Source organism: Anser anser, assembly GCF_964211835.1.
Source record: "Anser anser genome assembly, chromosome: 1".
Lineage (NCBI taxonomy): Eukaryota > Metazoa > Chordata > Aves > Anseriformes > Anatidae > Anser > Anser anser.
This window is the reverse complement of record NC_139720.1, coordinates 121,957,130-121,974,928: the sequence shown is the minus strand read 5'-3', so window position 1 is coordinate 121,974,928 and position 17,799 is coordinate 121,957,130. Positions and strand designations below refer to the sequence as shown.

The following is a 17,799-nucleotide window of genomic DNA, read 5'->3' as shown; positions in this document are numbered from 1 at the left end:
ACATAAACAACTAAACAAAAGAATGTGACCCTGAACCCAGCAGCTGGTGTTGACAGGAGCAGTCATGAGACATTTCCAAACATGCTGCCAAGGGTTCCTTACAAGTTTTGTGAGGAGACAAAAAGAGAGACCTCACCAATATGTGCATGTTGCATTTTTATTTTGGTTTGCTTTTTTTTAACTGTCATGGTTTCACAGGTCACCTTTAATTCCTATGGAAAAAAAAAAAAAAAAAAAAAAAGAGTAACACTGCTTTGGTAATTTGCCCAAGTATAAATCTGCTTCTTTGTTTTTTTGCAGAATTGGAAACTCAGTTTATACTGAAATTAAAAAGTGAATGAATCAAAAATATTGGAGGAGGTGGAAAAAAAAAAAAAAGAAGGATTTTTTAGCTGTAGAATATATTGTAGAAAGGTCAGATGTATCAGCCTCCTGCTTTGTTAACTCACATCAACGATGACTTCAATGGACTATTCTCTCTTTTAATATGAAGATGGGATAATTTTGCCAAAGTCTTCTCAAGCAATTGGCAAGTGAAAAGTCCTGCATCTGGGCCAGGGCAATTCCAAGCACAAATACAGCTTAGGAGGAGAATGGATTGAAAGCATTCCTGTGGAGAAGAACCTGGGGGTTTTGGTTGATGAGAAGCTCAACACGAGCTGGCAATGTGGGCTTGCAGCCCAGAAAGCCAACCATATCCTGGGCTGCATCAAAAGAAGTGTGGCCAGCAAGTCAAGGGAGGTGATTCACCCCTCTACTCCGCTCTCCTGAGACCCCACCTAGAGCATGACATTCAGCTCTGGAGCCCAAGCACAAGAAGAACACAGACCTATTAGAACGAGTCCAGACGAGGGTCACAAAGATGACCGAGGGGCTGGAACACCTCTCCTGTCAGGACAGGCTGAGGGAATTGGACTTGTTCATCCTGAAGAGAAGGCTCCAGGGAGACCTCATTGCAGCCTTCCAGTACCTAAAAGGGGTCTACAGGAAAGCTTGGTTTGTCGGGGAGTGTAGTGATAGGACAAGGACCGATGGCTTTAAACTAAGAGAGGGTAGATTTGGAACAGATATTAGGAAAAACATTTTTACTGTGAGAGTGGTGAGGCACTGGAACAGGTTGTCCCAGATGTACATGCTCAGTCTCTGGAAGTGTTCAAGGCCAGTTTGGTCTAGCTAGAGGTGTCCCTGTCCATGGTAGGTGGGTTGGAAGTAGATGATCTTTAAGGTCCCTTGCAACTCAAACCATTCTATGATTCTACGAATTTCGATTCCACTAAATGTAAGGTCTGCATTAATATTTTACCTTATACCCTTCCACATATCTCACATTAGAAAAAAGTCTCGTTATTGAGATTACTGTTGTCTATGAACAGGGAAACAACTATAAGTAGGGTCTGGAAGACAGGAATCTACCTTCTGATTTTGTTTTACGAGGTCTTCTTAAAGTATCTGTCGACTTTGGTACCACAATTGTGAAGCTGAATTTGGTATGAAATTCACCTATAGCTGAAAAGACTGAGAGAAGGGAGTTGATATCAATATTTGCATATATTCTACTGGTTTTATTGTATTAACTGACAGTGTAGTTCCAGCTATTTTGCATTGGGTTCACTAGAAAAGCAGATATTTTTTACCTCTTCAGTACACTGAACAGCATCACCAAATATGCAATACATAAACAAATGTTCTCAGTATACTTCATTTTATTGTTTAAATAGTATCTGATCACTTCAACTTCATTTATTTTGTAACTCTACTACAGGGCTAGTTCCAGTTAAATTAACATTTATTTCAGGCATCAGTAGAGCTGGTCCTAGTAAGTGTCCCTGAAAGCACATCCCTCAGTCCCATTCTGGAGAGTCTTCCTATGAAGCATGAAAAATATGTATTTTAAGACTCTGAAGACATTTCCACATTAAAGGTAGATTTTTTATTTTTATTTATTTATTTATTGGTAAAGCTTTGTAACAGCAGAAAAGTTTTCATTCGGACCTTAAACTAGTGAATTTACATTGCAAACATCAGGAAAAAATAAATAAATAAATAAATAAATAAATAAATAAATAAATAAAACAGAGTTAGTTTGTAGCTCCAGATCGTACAACTTTGAAAACTCATTTTACCTTCCTTTTTCTTATGCCTATCCTCCTTTCCAAAACACATTACCATAGGTTGGAATTACAGTTGTATACTTCAGACATATTTTACATTGACTCTAAAAATTTATTGCAGCTGTAATGCTTGATTTGGGTATAATTAAAACAATCATGTTGTATGAACACACACAAAGGCAGTAATTCCATTTTCCATCGTTTGTCTGAGAATAGGCTTTAAGAAAAAAGAAAAAAAAAAAAAGAGAGAGAGAGAAAGATTTAATATAGCATGTGCTATACTCAGGAAGAAGGAATTGCTAGAGAATGCAACTGTAACAGCTTAATGTAACTAGAAACCATTTGGCCTCAGTCTCACATGCATACAATGTACACATGGGGTATATGGGTAAGGGTAAATGCAGTGGTACTGCCCAGGCTCTACAGCAGCTAGAGAACTGCAGTAAAAGCACATCATGGAAATCCTTTGACTTGCTTGGGTAAACTTACAGAGTTGAAATGTAGTGTTTCTGTCACCATTCTGTATGAACTTACATGTTTAGAGATCTGTGTTAAGAGGATCGGCATTACACTTGACGGGTAACTCAAAGAAGGTGCAATGCCTGAGTCCTTGTGACTTTGGGTCTCCATGTTAGCCTCTTCCCCAGCTATCCCTGATGCCTTTTGCATTTATGGCAGAATTGAGATTAAAGCTGTGGGAATCTTTCAGGAAGTGATGCAGTTACAGACCCTCAACAGAGTGGCAAGAGCCAAGCAGGTAATACACCAAAAAGAGCCCTTAGCATATATATGTATGTATGTACATGTGTATGTATACATGTGTATGTATATGTATACAGATATATTTGTTCATATATATACTGTTCATCGAGCCATCATTGTGACAAAACTGTGAAATAGAATAAAAAGGTACAGTAATAGTTTGAATTACATGTAGCATGTTCAGCCACGGTGATCCTATGTCTGTGTTATCAGTTTTGTTAATGCTTCTATTTATAACCTATATGAATAGCAAGATGCAATTATCAATAATGTAGGTTAATTGGATCCTACTTTTATCCAATTAACCTTTGCAAATGATTAAAGTTAACTCTCTCTATACAAGAAATGTGAATTGTCAGAATTATTCAGCTAGGTCACAGAAATGAGTAATCTAAATACTGAATTTCTTCAAAGGATTAATATCTTTATGAATTTTAACTAAGATTGATGAATAAACTGAAAAATGTTGAGGAAATTAATTTCTTACTCAAAGAATAAGTGACAGCAAGTCTGTGAATGATCTGCTGGATTTCTCCATAGATTTAAATGAAAATATGTTTAAATGAAAATTGTAATTAATTTTCAATGAAAGAATAAATGACTTTGAAAGTACATGCAATCTGACTACAAACATACTGAAGAGAGAACTTAGCACAGCTGGAAGTACGTTGTTCCATCTCATAACATTTTGCATCTTCCTTTTTTTTTTATTCTTCTTTTTTTTTTAATTATTATTATTTTTCTTATATTTGCCTACCTTCAACTTTCATGTCTTTAGCTGTGAACTCTCTGCTCATAAATAATTAGTAGGGAGAAAAGAACAGATTAATCTTAATTTCAGCACAGTTCATCTATGTGTTCTTTGGGAGTCAGTTCAGCATGAAGAAGTGATTTTTATTTTTTTTTGAAGTCAATATTATGTACATTTGTTTCTTGAAGAAACAGAAATGCAACATTCATGTGACTAAACTCAAGATGAACGGGTGATATTAAACAACTGCAGTAGTCATGGGTGGGATGATGTGAGGCATCAGAGAGAGCTGATCAACCTTCAGAGAAAGAAATAAATTGTCAGTACCAGGCCAAAAAGAAACTATAAATTGCTCCTTAAGACATAATCGTGCTCCATGCTGTTGTCTCTACCTTGAAAAAATTGTTCTGAGTCCCATGTAGAAAAGCGCTCCTTGTGTCCAGCTGAGTGATCAAAGACAGAGACTTAGTGGCAGGACTTCATCCTAATGTAAAGTGTAAGCAAAGTTGTACCAACTGAAAGAACTGCAGCATCCCCAGAAAGACAGCCAAAATGATAATACTTAATGAAGGATATCTATTTAAAAAAAAAATAAAAAATCTGTTCCTCCAGTTGAAAATATGTCCCAGAATTTTGGCTAAATATTAGGGCTGCCTTTGTAACAGAAAACAACTTGTAAGCACATTAAGAATCCTTGCAAAACACCTGCATATATTACCATAAACCTACAATAAGAAGTGAACAGTAAATTTGAACCCCAAATATTGTGCTCAGTCTGGTGGCTCCCACAAAATATGTCAACAGAATCAATCAAGTTTTTATACACATACCTAAGTGGAGACAAATTCAGCACCAAGATTATGGTGGATACTCAGCAGTATCCAAAGTCTTGATATTCAGACACATTATTTCCTCTTGTAGTAAAGGGCAGATAACACTATTTTTTTCTGCAGTTTGCATATATCTTTACTACTAAAACAAGAGCACAGCAAAACGAAACATATCCACATTATTAGCTGACTGTGATTGTTAATTTACTGGGCTGAAATCAATATAGGGGTCAGGAAGCAAATGTTAATTCTACTTTATATGTTTGTCTGAACCTGCTACACATTGTTATAGAGTGCTAAAACTCTCTAAGAGATAAGGCTATACATTCCCCTGAAGGCAGTTTGGAGCTGACCCACTTACGTCTGAAATTAGAAAATTCAGTTCTATTTTGTTGTAAGATTTTGTTAATCCATACCTATATCTTGGGACACAATGCCCAGTGCTCCATTCCTGCCTTCATCTCAGGCTGCCTTTGGTGTTCAGATTAAATTCCAGCAGGCAATGCCAGCATTCTCTCCAGGTTCTGGCAAAACCTATTTTACAAGTTCCACAGAAGAATTCATTGAACATATTTTTAATCTATTATTTAGAGTTATTTATAATAAAGCCAGGATCCCATGCCACCTCGATTCCCATGGATTACACTTTCAGTCTTACACTCTCACTTCCTTTGCTGCACTGGTAGTGTCAAGGGTAACAACTACTAAAGCAAAAACTGACAAGGGGCAAACACTGCTCTTGCGGATAACAAGTTGATTAAAAATAAACAAACAAACCAAACCAACCAAATGAACAAAAGCACAAAACGACAGACACAAAAGCAACCTCCATGCACAACACCAGTAGTAACAGGCTTTCTCAAAATGAACAAGATAAATTATCTTCCCTGACTAATTAGTAAATTAGTAATGCTCAGGAAAAGAGGAATGTGCTAATTTCCCAGAAGGAGGATATATCTGAAGCCCTATTCCTTGACCCTTTAAGTAGCACATTAGGGAGAGACTCAGAGTTGCTGTATCTTGCAGTTTAATTAGGTGCATGTTTAAGAAAAACTGATTATTTGGTAGACCCTTAATCTGCAGTAATCTCTCATACAAATGCATAACTGCAAGATGGGTTCCTAATTACATTTTATCAACTGTTCAATCTATTCAGAGTCCAAAAGAAAGGCATGTATATGCAGTTCTTTGAATGCTGTTATCCACTATTCTTTGTATTTCTTTTGTTAACTTTCTAGAGTACAAGTACTAAATAAAACAATGTAGCATAGCAGGCCAGAGCAGAATACTTTGCTTTCTCATTTTACATTTTTAGTTCTTTTCGAGCCATATTCAGTAACTGTCCACTTTTGACATTGTTTCTTGTTATTTTGCTCAAATAGCCGAGGAGGGATACAGCTCCACTGAGCAAAAAAATTATTAATAAGTCTTCCTCCATAACATTTTTACTGTTGGTCCCTGTAAAACTGGCAGAGTAATTGGAGCTGGGAGTGACAGGAAAAGATTTTACAGAGAAAAAAAGTCAAATACTATAAGCACTAAGATTTTTTTCCCTGGTTTTAGTTTTACACAGAGAGAAATATGCAAGATGATTTCTTCTAGCTGGAGTATTTTAAAGTCTTCCAGAAATGAATCATAATATCTATAATATGCATATCCGTACTGTAATTTAACTGGTCTTTAGTACAATGAATCTCTAGTGTGAAATTTCCTTGTTAATGATCAGTATAAACTATGGTTCTTAATGCAATTACGAATCTAAGGCTTACAGTCTATAGGCAAAAGAGTAACAATACGATATCATTAAACTTCTCATTTCATTCACTGATACCTATAGGGAATAAGCAGCCATTATTGTAAGCATCTTACTTTTTCTATCAGCATACATTGAATTACGTATTATAGGCGCTTCATTCCCTAGTCTAAGTAAATAAACTGTTCCGTCACTAACAGTTTCTCTGTTAAATGTCTTTTTTTTTTTTTTTTTTAAATAACATTAAAGGAAAATAAGGCAGGGTAGATAGGAAAAGAAGCTTTCTTGTGATCAAAAGCAAGCAAGCCCTCCAGACCCTTTGGAGAGGTTCTTCTATTTGAAGGAAGATCCGACCTACCACTACTATCAGTCATGGGAATCCTTTGTAAACATGAATCATGCCCTACCACAGGCCACTTATGCTAAGGCCTGGAAACCAGCTCCATCCTATTGAGTTTCCCAGCAGAGCTAGTGTAGCTGCTTCCCACAGACTGCAAAGGTCCTTGTAGATGCTAGGGCATCCCTTCCTCCACCTCAGCTGTGTCAGTAACCTGATGGAAAAGGCTTAACACCTTTTGCTTCTGTAGGAAAGCTGCACTTGCTCTGGTTGGCTTTGAGCTGATAATGCATTGTGAAAGCCAAGAGCTTTCAGCTATAACATCAATAGGAATAGCATCAGCTATTGATTCTCAGCTAATGTCTCTTTCAATAGCACATGGTCTTTCAGAAGAGTAAATGGGCCACATGGTTTTTGGAACCACAAGGAATAACCTGGGTGAATAAGCAATGTTCTGTAAGAATGTTTTCCTGGGTTGTCACCCTAAACCCAACATTTATAGATTAGAAAAGTTGAGTGAGTAAAATCAGAAAGGTCTTTAGAAGATATTTAGCCAGCTAAATGTCAGATATTTCTGATGGATAATTATTTAATCTATTCTTTAAAATCTCAGTGATGCTGACTTCATTGCCTTCTCAGACAATGAATTCCATTCATTGTCATCTTTATACTCAGCACCTTTTTGTCTACCATCTAATCTAGATCTTCGTTGCTGCAAATTAAGTTTGTTACTTCCTGTCTTAACCTTTGGAAAGAGCATATTGCCTTCCAACTTGTAGAAGGCAGACTATCTGTAATTGGAGACTTCTATTACATCTTTTCTCTGTGCATTGTCCTCTAAATTAAACAGCGTCAGTTCTTGCTATCTTTCTTCACACAACTTTTTCTTCTAGACCTCTGATGCACTCCTGTTGTCTGCTCTAGATTCATTAAAAGGTCACATGTAAACCAAACACAGTAATTCAACTGTGGCCTTATTAAAATGAAAATATTCTGAGCTTTACACATTCTTTAGACAGCCTAACATTTGTTTTCTTGGTAATCAGCTTGACATTGTTGATTACCACTCAGTCTGTGATCCAACTTATTCTCTCTAACCATTGCACTTTGTGCATGTTCCTAATTAATTGTTTTCCTGTTTCGAGGCAAATTTTAAGAATAATTCCTTAAGATTAATTAAGACTAGATTTATTCATTAATTAAAATTTTATTTGGGGAGAAAAATTTTGATAGATAAGAACATATTCATCCAGTTACTAGCTCCTCTTTAATAACATTTTTGTTTTAGCAGTTTTGTGTTAAAGAGCTGTTAATCCAAATTGTTATAATGGATCTAATGTATGGAAAAATGCCCAACAAGCGAATATGTAAACTGAATATTATGTGGCTGAGGAGAGGATCTGTTAGAAACCTCATGTATTCACGCTTCTCTAATAGAATATTTAATTAAATATAATATTGTCATCTCTTACTGACTTCCACCTACAGTCAAGTTTCAAAACCAGAAGATAACATTGCTGCTGTGAAGGAGCAGCCACCAGATTTAGTACAACACTGCATTCAGCCAAAGAGAGAATACTGTAACCTCTAACGCTGTCAACATAGCAGTCGAGTTTTCATATTCAAAACATTCATCTGGATTCCTGTATATTAATTCTCTACAGAGAAAGAAGATTTTACCACAGTACCATGAGAATAAATATGTCATTTAAGGCTACTGATTCAGATCCTACTGCAGTGAGGGACAAGGAGGAGACAGGAAAGATACCCCAAAAAAAGAGCTGTGGATGGTAATAAATATTTTAGTGCTACAGGCTACATGGTTTTGTTCACTGTAATACTTTAAAAGGTCTCCTTCTTAACCGACAGCTTTTAGATCTCATCTCATCTTTCAAATCTCCCTAACAGGGCTATACAACCCTTTTTGCACAACACTGTGTTCCACCTCTTCTTAGCAGTTATATTTATCTTTGGGGGCAGGGGCACCTCTTCCTCTCCTTTTCCAGGACAGAAGCTTGCAGAAGGATGATGTGGCCAGACAGCTAGCTGTGACTTTTGTGCCAGGGACACACCTGCCTAATAACTTACCCCTAATATTTTCTTCCTTCTAACTGAAGGAACGTATCCTAGAGGTTACTTGGTGGGTTCAGTGATGCTATGTGTAACTCCTGTATATGTGAAGGATCCCCAAAAGTATAAATAGACTGAGTGTGCAGAAATAATTTCTGGATTTTCACAAAGAATCAAAGAATAATCCATTTAATGTTTACAGCACTGAATGATTGATGCTTCCAAAATCCATTTTAATGTCCTCCTTGAAATATCGTTCCTTTATTTAATCTTTTTGGTTTATTTTATTTCAGCAGCTAGGTGCATATAATCTCCTGCCTTTTAGTGGTATTTGATAAAATAAATGTAGATCTGTTAAAATATGTTTCATTTAAAATAAATTACATACTTCCATAAAGAATGATTTGGTACTATGTTTGTACATAAAATTAGATGAGGTGACTAAAAGCCAGTATCACAGTAAGAAGCAAGCAGCATTCAGCTTATGATATATTAAATAAAAATATTCTAATAGCTATACTGAGTTCCTGCAGATAAAGTTTCATGCTATATTGAAGAACTGAAAATTTACAAAATGGTGTTAAAATTAAAATACACTTGAAAGCAAAGGACACAGTCAATGTTAGAGAGCTTATTAAGGACAGTGTGTATACTCTGGGCTTTAGCCTCTGGGATTTTGGCTAGTGCTGTAATAAACTGAGTAGCTTCAGTGAACATCTCTATCTCTAGAAAATAAGTATACAAAATATCCAACAGAATCAGAATCAGACCATCACATAATAACTGTCCTATATCTGAGAAGTTACCCTAAAAACATTAATATGTTATAAGGAGAGAAAAGATTGCAAGAGCATCTTGAGAGATAGGTCTTAAATGGCTAATAAGTCCATCCAGTAACAAAGTGAAGTGGCGAAGCCAGAAAGGCCTTTTTGTTAGACAATTCATAAAAAAAAAAAAAAAAAAAAAAGATGGATTTTGTCAATGGGAAGGACTATGGTAAACATCTGGAGTTGAAATAAACCATTGTGTTCATTTTATTTGAACTGATTTAGGAAGAAGCAGGAGAATACTTGAGACAGAAAATAATTAATGTAAATAATGCATGGGAAGTTTTTACACTGATGCTTTCAATTGAAGAAATGTGATTAGCATTTCACTTCCCGATTGGCAGTTTTAGGTCACTGGCCTAGTCTAGCATGAATAAAATCAGCGAATGAAAAATGGCAATCATGAAGCAAAAATTAAAGAAAGGCGATTTGGAAAGGGAACTTTTGCTACATCTAGTAAAAAAGATTAAATTTAATACCTTATTTAATGTCACCATTAATCTGTCATTGCACTGGGTCAATATGTGCAGAGGCAAATGGAGACAAAGAGGAGACTCTGGGTAATGGGGCTTATGTGCATTTCCTTCACTTTGAAAGTTTGACTCAGTAAAGATTAAACAGACGGAAAATGATTATACCCGGCCTTTGCAGTGCCCTTGAGCTCTGGGGCCCTCGCTGAATAACTGAGTAATCACAGATGATGACTTTAGGCTCAGAGGCACAACCCTTGGAAAAGCATTGCCCCAGTTACAGGTAAATTCATTTGTCAATGTTTTTCAGGTTCTGGTACAACTGAGTACATGGAGCTGCCCTTCAGGTGATATATTAAGCCCCAAAACTGAAATGTTTTTTTCAGTATCAGTGATATGATGCGTTCTTCACACTTACCATTATGAAAGTCCATGTTTTTAATTTGTAAATAGATACACATATAGATACACACGCATATACATGTATGTGTATGTATATGCATGAATATACATGCACAAAATATGAATACATATACACAAAAAACATCCTAATTTTTAAATAAATTAAAGTGCATCTGCACACTAAAGTTCAGGCATATGTTTAGATCATAGCGACTTAAGTATGAGCATAAAAACAGTTTCCTGAACTGGGTCATACTACCTGATTTAGAACATTTGTTCCTGTAAATGCAAGCAAGTATGGAGCTTATTTTCCATTACTTTTCACATGGAATAACTATTTACATTTCTCATTTGGTGTTCGATCACAGATATAAATGAGAACCTTAAGACCACAAGAAAGTCAGACCATGCATGCATTTAAATAGTGTTGTGGGGTTTTTTTTAGTATACAATGGTAATAATCAGAATGTGCCTGTACCTGTAACCATACGTAGAAATAGAAAGACTTTCTGTAGATCATTGTAAGCAAAAAGGAGGTAGTTGTGGGGAAATAATGATAGTAATGACTTTGTGAGAGGGAAATATGAGAAATTTTTAAACTCTTATCACTTGAACTGTTTAACATTTATGAATCTTTTTAGTGTGTCAAAGTGGCCTTGGAGATACTGAAAAATTCTTGGGCTTTGTGCAGTCAAACCCAGGTCTCCAATAAGAATAACAAAATAAATGTTACTTCTAAAAAAACTATTTAACATTCTCACCAGAAAGAGAAAGAACTTTCAGTTTACCATTAAGGGACATTACACTATTTTTCAAGTATGAAAAGGATTATATGAACAGTAAGATCTATATCCTACGATAAAACATGAGTGTAAGAGGAAGGTGTTTTTTTTTTCATTTTCTTTTTTTTTTTTTTCCCTAAATTGGCGAAGTAACAGTGATACAGAAACACACATAACCAACAGAAAAATGTAATAGAATTTGTTTAGATCTCAGTCCCTAAGTTAAACTATGTTCTTGAATCAAATTAGAAAGATATGTTAACATGACAGTGTTAGAGAGTCTGTCAAATCTAATTAGCATCACCCACTGATTGTCTGAAAACTGGCTGGGAAATTTTTAGAGTCAAAGTCTCCTGCCTTTGTTTATTACGCAGTTAAAACATTTTATTGGAGAATCTGAAGACAAAAGGTGAGTTAAGAACATATAATTTTGTTTTCTTTTTCAAAACAGAATACTTTCCTGAGCATAAAAAAAGGCAACAGGAAATAGCAAGAGCAAATTAGACAGAAGATACTAATGGCCAGCAATCACACATAAGATTAAGTTTGAATAAGGAGAAAAGTTATTTTTCAGTAGGAAATCTGAAATAATGGCAGCATGGAAGTCATATATAGCTCCTTTCTGTGATTTCATTAATGTGTGTATAGCAGAGAGAAAAACTAGATGCACATGTGGATAACACATGAGTGGATAACAATAATGAATCTGGGTCTTTGGTCTTGTGGGTACTTGACACATATATTCCCCCACAAATTTGGCAAGGACTTTGTATACCTCTTGTGGAAAGGTGTAGGTATTTCTACATCTGAATTTTACTTAAGGAATGTTTCTAAAGTCTTTTTGGGGGGTGTTTTAACACTATATAACACTGCCAAAGAAACTGAGAGCTATAGCAGTTCAGATACTACATTTCTCTTGTGACTGGCACAGACTTGTGTATGATTGCAAATTAAGACATATGTAATGATAATGACACAAAATATTCATTCTAGGCTTGTATTTCTAGGGGCTTATACTCATCAAACGTTTCATCTGTTGTGTCAAAAGCATCAGTCTGCTTCTTGTCAAAAAGATATATATATATATTTATTTCTTAAGATTAGGAAAATAATTCAGCTGTTAGAGGAATAAGTCATTTTCTGTGTATGCTTTGTTTTTAATGCTACCTATTCTTCCCCAGGTAGTGCCAATTAAAGTAGGATATGGAAGTGAAAATGTAGGGTCTGACTGGCCTGTGCTGGTGTAGCAACAAAAAGAGAGAAGCATTCTGCTCAGCCATAGCAGCAGGGGAGCGTATGTAGTGAGGGTTAGGAAAGCCAGACCGTCTCAGACACTGATGTTATCTCGACTTCAACCAGTCAGCTGCATCAGTGTGCTGGAGAGCATAGGGTTCTTGGTAACAGAGTTGGAACAATCTACTCCTTTTTGATATTCTTAGGCCAAATTTAGATGAGAATAACAATATACTGCTCTTTTGGGACAGCAAAAGTTACTTTCTAAGGGAAATATTATTGTGATTGGATCTTTTCTATTTCTGAAAATCCATTTGATTAGGAGGATCAGAGTCTTGAATTTTAAAATGAATCTTTAAAAAGTGAGAAGATTAACTACACTGAAAAGAACCTTGTGATTATATGGTTAAAATAAGTAGGAAATGCTAACATTTGTATCTTTTAATTCAACTCTCTTGTGCAAATGTGCATTATTTTTCAGACACTATTTTCTTGTGCAGTACTGAAGCAATGAGGTCTGCTCAAGACACAGTGTCTGCAATCCATCAGCCTCCCCTAAATCTGTCTTGGGTTGTGAACTACTGAGAGCTGCATCTATAATACAATTTTGAGACCCTGCTGAAATATATGCCTTGGCTTAACTAACTCCTCCTGTGCTTAACTGTACCACAGCAACTGGCTTCAGGCTCCCAGAAGGATCGATGCAATACTCCTTTTAGTTGTTGCATGTCTTTGGCCACCAGTAACTGAAGGTAATAATACAAGTATTGAAGGCTTCTGAATCCAAGTGCTTTAAGTACAAACTTAACAAATGCCTGTTAGTAGTCTGTGTTCAGGGAGACTGAAGACTATAATCTTATGTTACCTAAACAGTTGAGGTGCAGTCCCCATTGTAATCATGCAAACATGATTACAAATAGCAGAGACAACATATCCTGTTTTGTTTCTGAATATGAACCTAGGAAACAAGGTGTCTAGTAATAAAATACCTGTGTGGATTTGACAGTATCTTAATTCAAAGCCAACGTCCTTCCTGAAGCTGAAACAAAAGTGAAACAAATTAAAGGCAGGATAATTTGTAGGATAATCAATTAAAAGTCTGTAGCAACAGGTGTTTAACAAGCACAATGTGACTCCCATTTAACCAATTCTTTATTTTGAAAATGAGCAGAAGAGCAAGAGTACTTCTAGTTAAGTCTGTTAAGAAGCCCAAAGAAAATTCTAGGACAAAAGCAATGCGCCCATGAATCAGAAACAAAGATCAAAGAAGCAAACAGTTGGAGGTGCTCAAATGTCATTAGCTGGAGTATCTCATCTATCACCTGTGGGTCATGAAATATGTAGAATTCTTGATAGAGGCAGTGAAAACTGTCAAGCTCAAATGTTGGAAGTTAAGGTTCTAAGTGCATTTAAGGTATTTGTACAATATGCTAGGCTAACAAAGCTTGTATTGTCTTAATTTTGGACCTATTTAAACCATGTAAATGTCTAAATTTCATTTGTTGTGCTTTCCATTATTGTCAACAAAGCAGAAATATTTTCAAGTTGTCACTTTTGCAAGTACTCAATTCCATCATTCAAAGATTAAAAGTGAAAAAAAAAAAAAACCAAAAAACAAGCAAAACCACAAAACAAAACAAACAAAAAAATAAACAGCAAATGTATTACATTACATCCGGCATAGGACTGAGATTCAAAAAGGCTTTTAAGAGCTTAAGTCTCAATGAATCTCTTGAGACCTGGGCTCCAAAATGTGTTTGTGAGTCTGTGTGTCAGTATATTAAATCTTCTACTAAACGTGCTGCCAAAATATTTAAGGAACATGAGATGTTTTTAATAATTCAGATATAAATACCCTTTATCTCCTCTCCCATAATTCTCCTAGATATAAACTTTAAAATGTGATTTATTATTAGAAATAATAATATATCATGAAGCTTCTTAAGAAACGGTCCACCTTTCACCTTTCCCTAAATTAAGGACAATGCTGTTATCTTTTTCTTTCTTTTTTTTTTTTTTTTCCTTTTTCTCGTTTTAAGACCTTTGAAGAACAAGAGATTATGAAGTAATATACTTTTTTTTTTTTCTTGCCTGTACTTTAAAGAGGCTTCTTTGGCACATAGTATTTTCTCTGTACTGCAAATCATAAGTATTTTTCAACTACTGTCTCAGTTTAAACAAAGATCTCAGAATACTGAAGCATCTCTGTGAAGTTCATAGATAGATTTACTCATTTTTAATACGAGACTTTAAATCACAAAATCTCAGAATGGCTGAGGTTGGAAAGGACCTCTGGAAGTCACCTGCTCCAATCCCATACCCAAGCAGGACCACCCAGCACAGATTGCCCAGTAACATGTTCAGGCAGCTTTTGAAGATCTCCAAGGAGGGAGACTTCACAACCTCTCTGGGCAGCCTGTGCCAGTGCTCCATCATCCTCACAGTAAAGAAGTGTGTCCTGATCCTCAGATGGAACCTCTTGTGTTTCAGTCTGTGTCCACTGCCTCTTGTCCTGGTACTGGATACCACAGAAAAGAGCCTGCCTCCATCTTCTTTGCACCCTTCTTTCAGATATTTACACATGAACATGAGCCAGCAGTGTGCCTTGGCAGCAAGGAGGGCTAACTGTATCCTGGGGTGCATCAGGCATTGTTAGATGGTCAAGGGAAGGGATTGTTCCACTCTGCTCTGTGCTGGTGCAGCCTTACCTCGAGTACTGACTCTATTTTTGGGCACCACAGAATAAGAAAGATATAAGAAAGTTAGAGAAGGTCCAGTGCTCTTAGCCTTCCCTTACAGGAGTGATGCTCCAGTCCCTTCATCATCTTTGTGGCCCCGTGTTGGACCCTTTCCAGTATGTCCATGTTTCTCTTGCATTGGGTAGCTCAGAACAGGACATAATACTCCAAGTGTGACCTCACCAGTGCTGAGTAGATGATTTGTCTGCACAGGCTTTTGCAGACAAGTTTGTACTTGTTTTGCTCCCAGCTGTCCAGAAGTAAGACAAGTTGAGTCCAGAAGTAAGACAGGTTGAGTTCAAGACCATTCTGCATGACTCAGTGCAGTCATATGACTCCTGTGAGCATATGGCACACACATACTGTATTCCACAGGGAGGAACTTCATTATATACACGAGAAATGTCTGCAGTCTTGTCTCAGAGAACAGATTTGAGGAAAGCTCAATAAAACACATTAAGGTACTTCTTTTAATAATGTTGTTCATTGCTTTGGTAAGATCTGGAGTGTAATAGTGAGAATATGCTCCTTTTTTGTCAAGACCACAAAAAAAAAAAAATCTTCAGAATTTTCACTTTCACTTATCAACAGTCTCACATTTGACAAGATGCTCTGAAACTTTAGTTTCTTGATATGTGAGAAAAATATTTTTTGTGTTTTTGTAACCAGTTCAAAAGGAAATTAAATGTGAGATTTATAATGAAATTCTATGGATCTTAGCTGTGCCTATACTGAATGACATGAGAAGGGACCTGAATGAAAGGATAAAAGGATTAGTTCATGCATATGACCACCTGTTTCCTGGCTGTAGCCTGTAGTCTATATGGCTGCAAAAAAAATTTATAATGTGTTATCCTTAAAACCAATGCAAGAATTCCAGAAATAAAAGCCTTACTAGCAAGTTTTCATTTTTTTATTTTTTTGTCCATAAAAGTTCTTTGTGCTTCAAATTTAGTCAGCAGTCAATTGTCCATTCATTAATATCTGCATTGCTACCTTATTAACAAGCATAGAAACACAGTAACTAACTCAGCTAAACTTTTTTTTTTCTGGATTCTGTAGGGTTACCACAGTGCAAAAGTGCACTGAAATCACAGTCCATGTGCCTTTTACCTTTTACACCAGAGGCCAATATCAGAATTACACAGTTAATAAAAGAATTGAAATTATAGAATCATTCACGTTGAAAGAGACCTCTAAGATCATCTAGTCCAACTTTTAACCTAGTACTAAAACATACCTCTAAACCATGTTACTAAGTTCTACATCTACACATTTCTTGAAGACCTCGAGGGATGGTGACTCAACCACTTCCCTGGGCAGCCTATTCCAATGCTGCCCAACCCTTTCAGTAAAGAAATTTCTCCTAATATCCAACCTTAACCTCCCTTGGTGCAAGCTGAGGCCATTTCCCCTTGTCTTACCACTTGGTGCTTGAGAGAACAGCGCAATCCCCACCTCATTATAACCTCCTCTAAGGTAATTGTAAAGTACAATAAGGTGTCTCTTGAGCCTTCTTTTCTCCAAGCTAAACAACCCCATTTCCCTCAGCCACTCCTCATAAGACTCATTCTCTAGACCTTTCACCAGATTTGTTGCCCTTATAAAAAATTGTTTATACAGCAAAATTTAAATCAAGAGACAGAAGCAACTTCACTTATTCTTTTGGTCAGATAAACCAGGTAGACTTCATTGTTAGTTATAAACTGTCATTTACATACCTGCCTGCTGGCTTGTCTTCAACTATTGGTTTGACTTTTGAAGTCATATTTAAAAAAAAAAAAAAAAAAAAGTTTTTTTTTTAAATCATACTCAATAAACATCAAAGTTGCTGAGGTATACTGCCTAAATGCACAAAGTTCCTTAGCATCACTCAGTAAACTTCTCTTACTCCAACTTAAGTGTCTCCATAGACAAAATGACCTGGCACTTCAAGATTTACAGCAGTCCATTTTTTCCAGTAGGGACAAATGCTCCCTGTTTATTGGTATCTGTGAATATTCTTTTCAGAACAAGAAATATCTCCTCTTTAAGAGTCTTAAGCCACCATCATAAAGCCTCCTGGCTTCGGACAAGCTCTTGAGCTCTGAACAATCTTTTCTATTTAAGTGCATGTAAACTATTCCTCCAGGGTCTTAGCCTCACTAATGTCATATCTGGAGAATGTTAAGTCTGTCAAGTAAATCTGTAGTAATGTTTCTCAGTCACTTCATTATGATAAATACATGTTAGAAAATTTTATTTATTTTTATTTTATTTATTTTATTTTAATATCTCTTGGATCTCTCTGCTGTTTCTACTGATCTTTGTGTTGGCAGACAGCCTGCTTCTCAGTTCCTTTTGAAAGCTGGTATGTCAATATTATAGTAACTTTGTCCCCTCTCTCTCCTGCTCAAGGTTTCTTTTTTTGGGAACTCGATAACACATTTTCTTCTGTAAAATCTAAATAATTTTAGTTTTTGCTTTCATTAATCTTCATACATATACAATATCCCCTATATATATATATGACTGTAAATATGTCTGAACAAATGCATCTGACCTGCACAGTCCACATTATTTAGCATGCCTTTACTAAGAAAGAAAATAACATAAAAATAAATTCATTATCTCTCTTTAGTTTTGTCTGTTTTTGGCATTCCTTCTTCATTCTTCAGCTTATCTTCCTGGTTCTTCATAACAAATTTTCACCTTCCTTTTGTCTGCAAGAAACAGGAAAATCCACCTAAATTT

At 36.0% G+C, this 17,799-nt stretch overlaps 1 protein-coding gene across 4 annotated transcripts in view; it reads left to right on the top strand.

The window, feature by feature from the left end:
• The window catches only part of LOC310905157 (uncharacterized protein), a 78,476-nt gene that overhangs the window by 21,244 nt on the left and 39,433 nt on the right, over window positions 1-17,799 (top strand). For 3 of the 4 annotated variants that reach the window (XR_014588809.1, XR_014588810.1, XM_083851034.1), the window contains one exon: window positions 301-4,982. The exons of the other annotated variant lie outside the window; for it this stretch is intronic. Coding sequence is in view for 1 of the 3 variants with exons in the window: in XM_083851034.1 (XP_083707160.1) it covers window positions 301-337 (37 nt within the window). In the remaining 2 variants the exon portion in view is untranslated. Of the gene's footprint in view, window positions 1-300; window positions 4,983-17,799 lie in introns of those variants that run through there. 4 annotated transcript variants of the gene reach the window in all.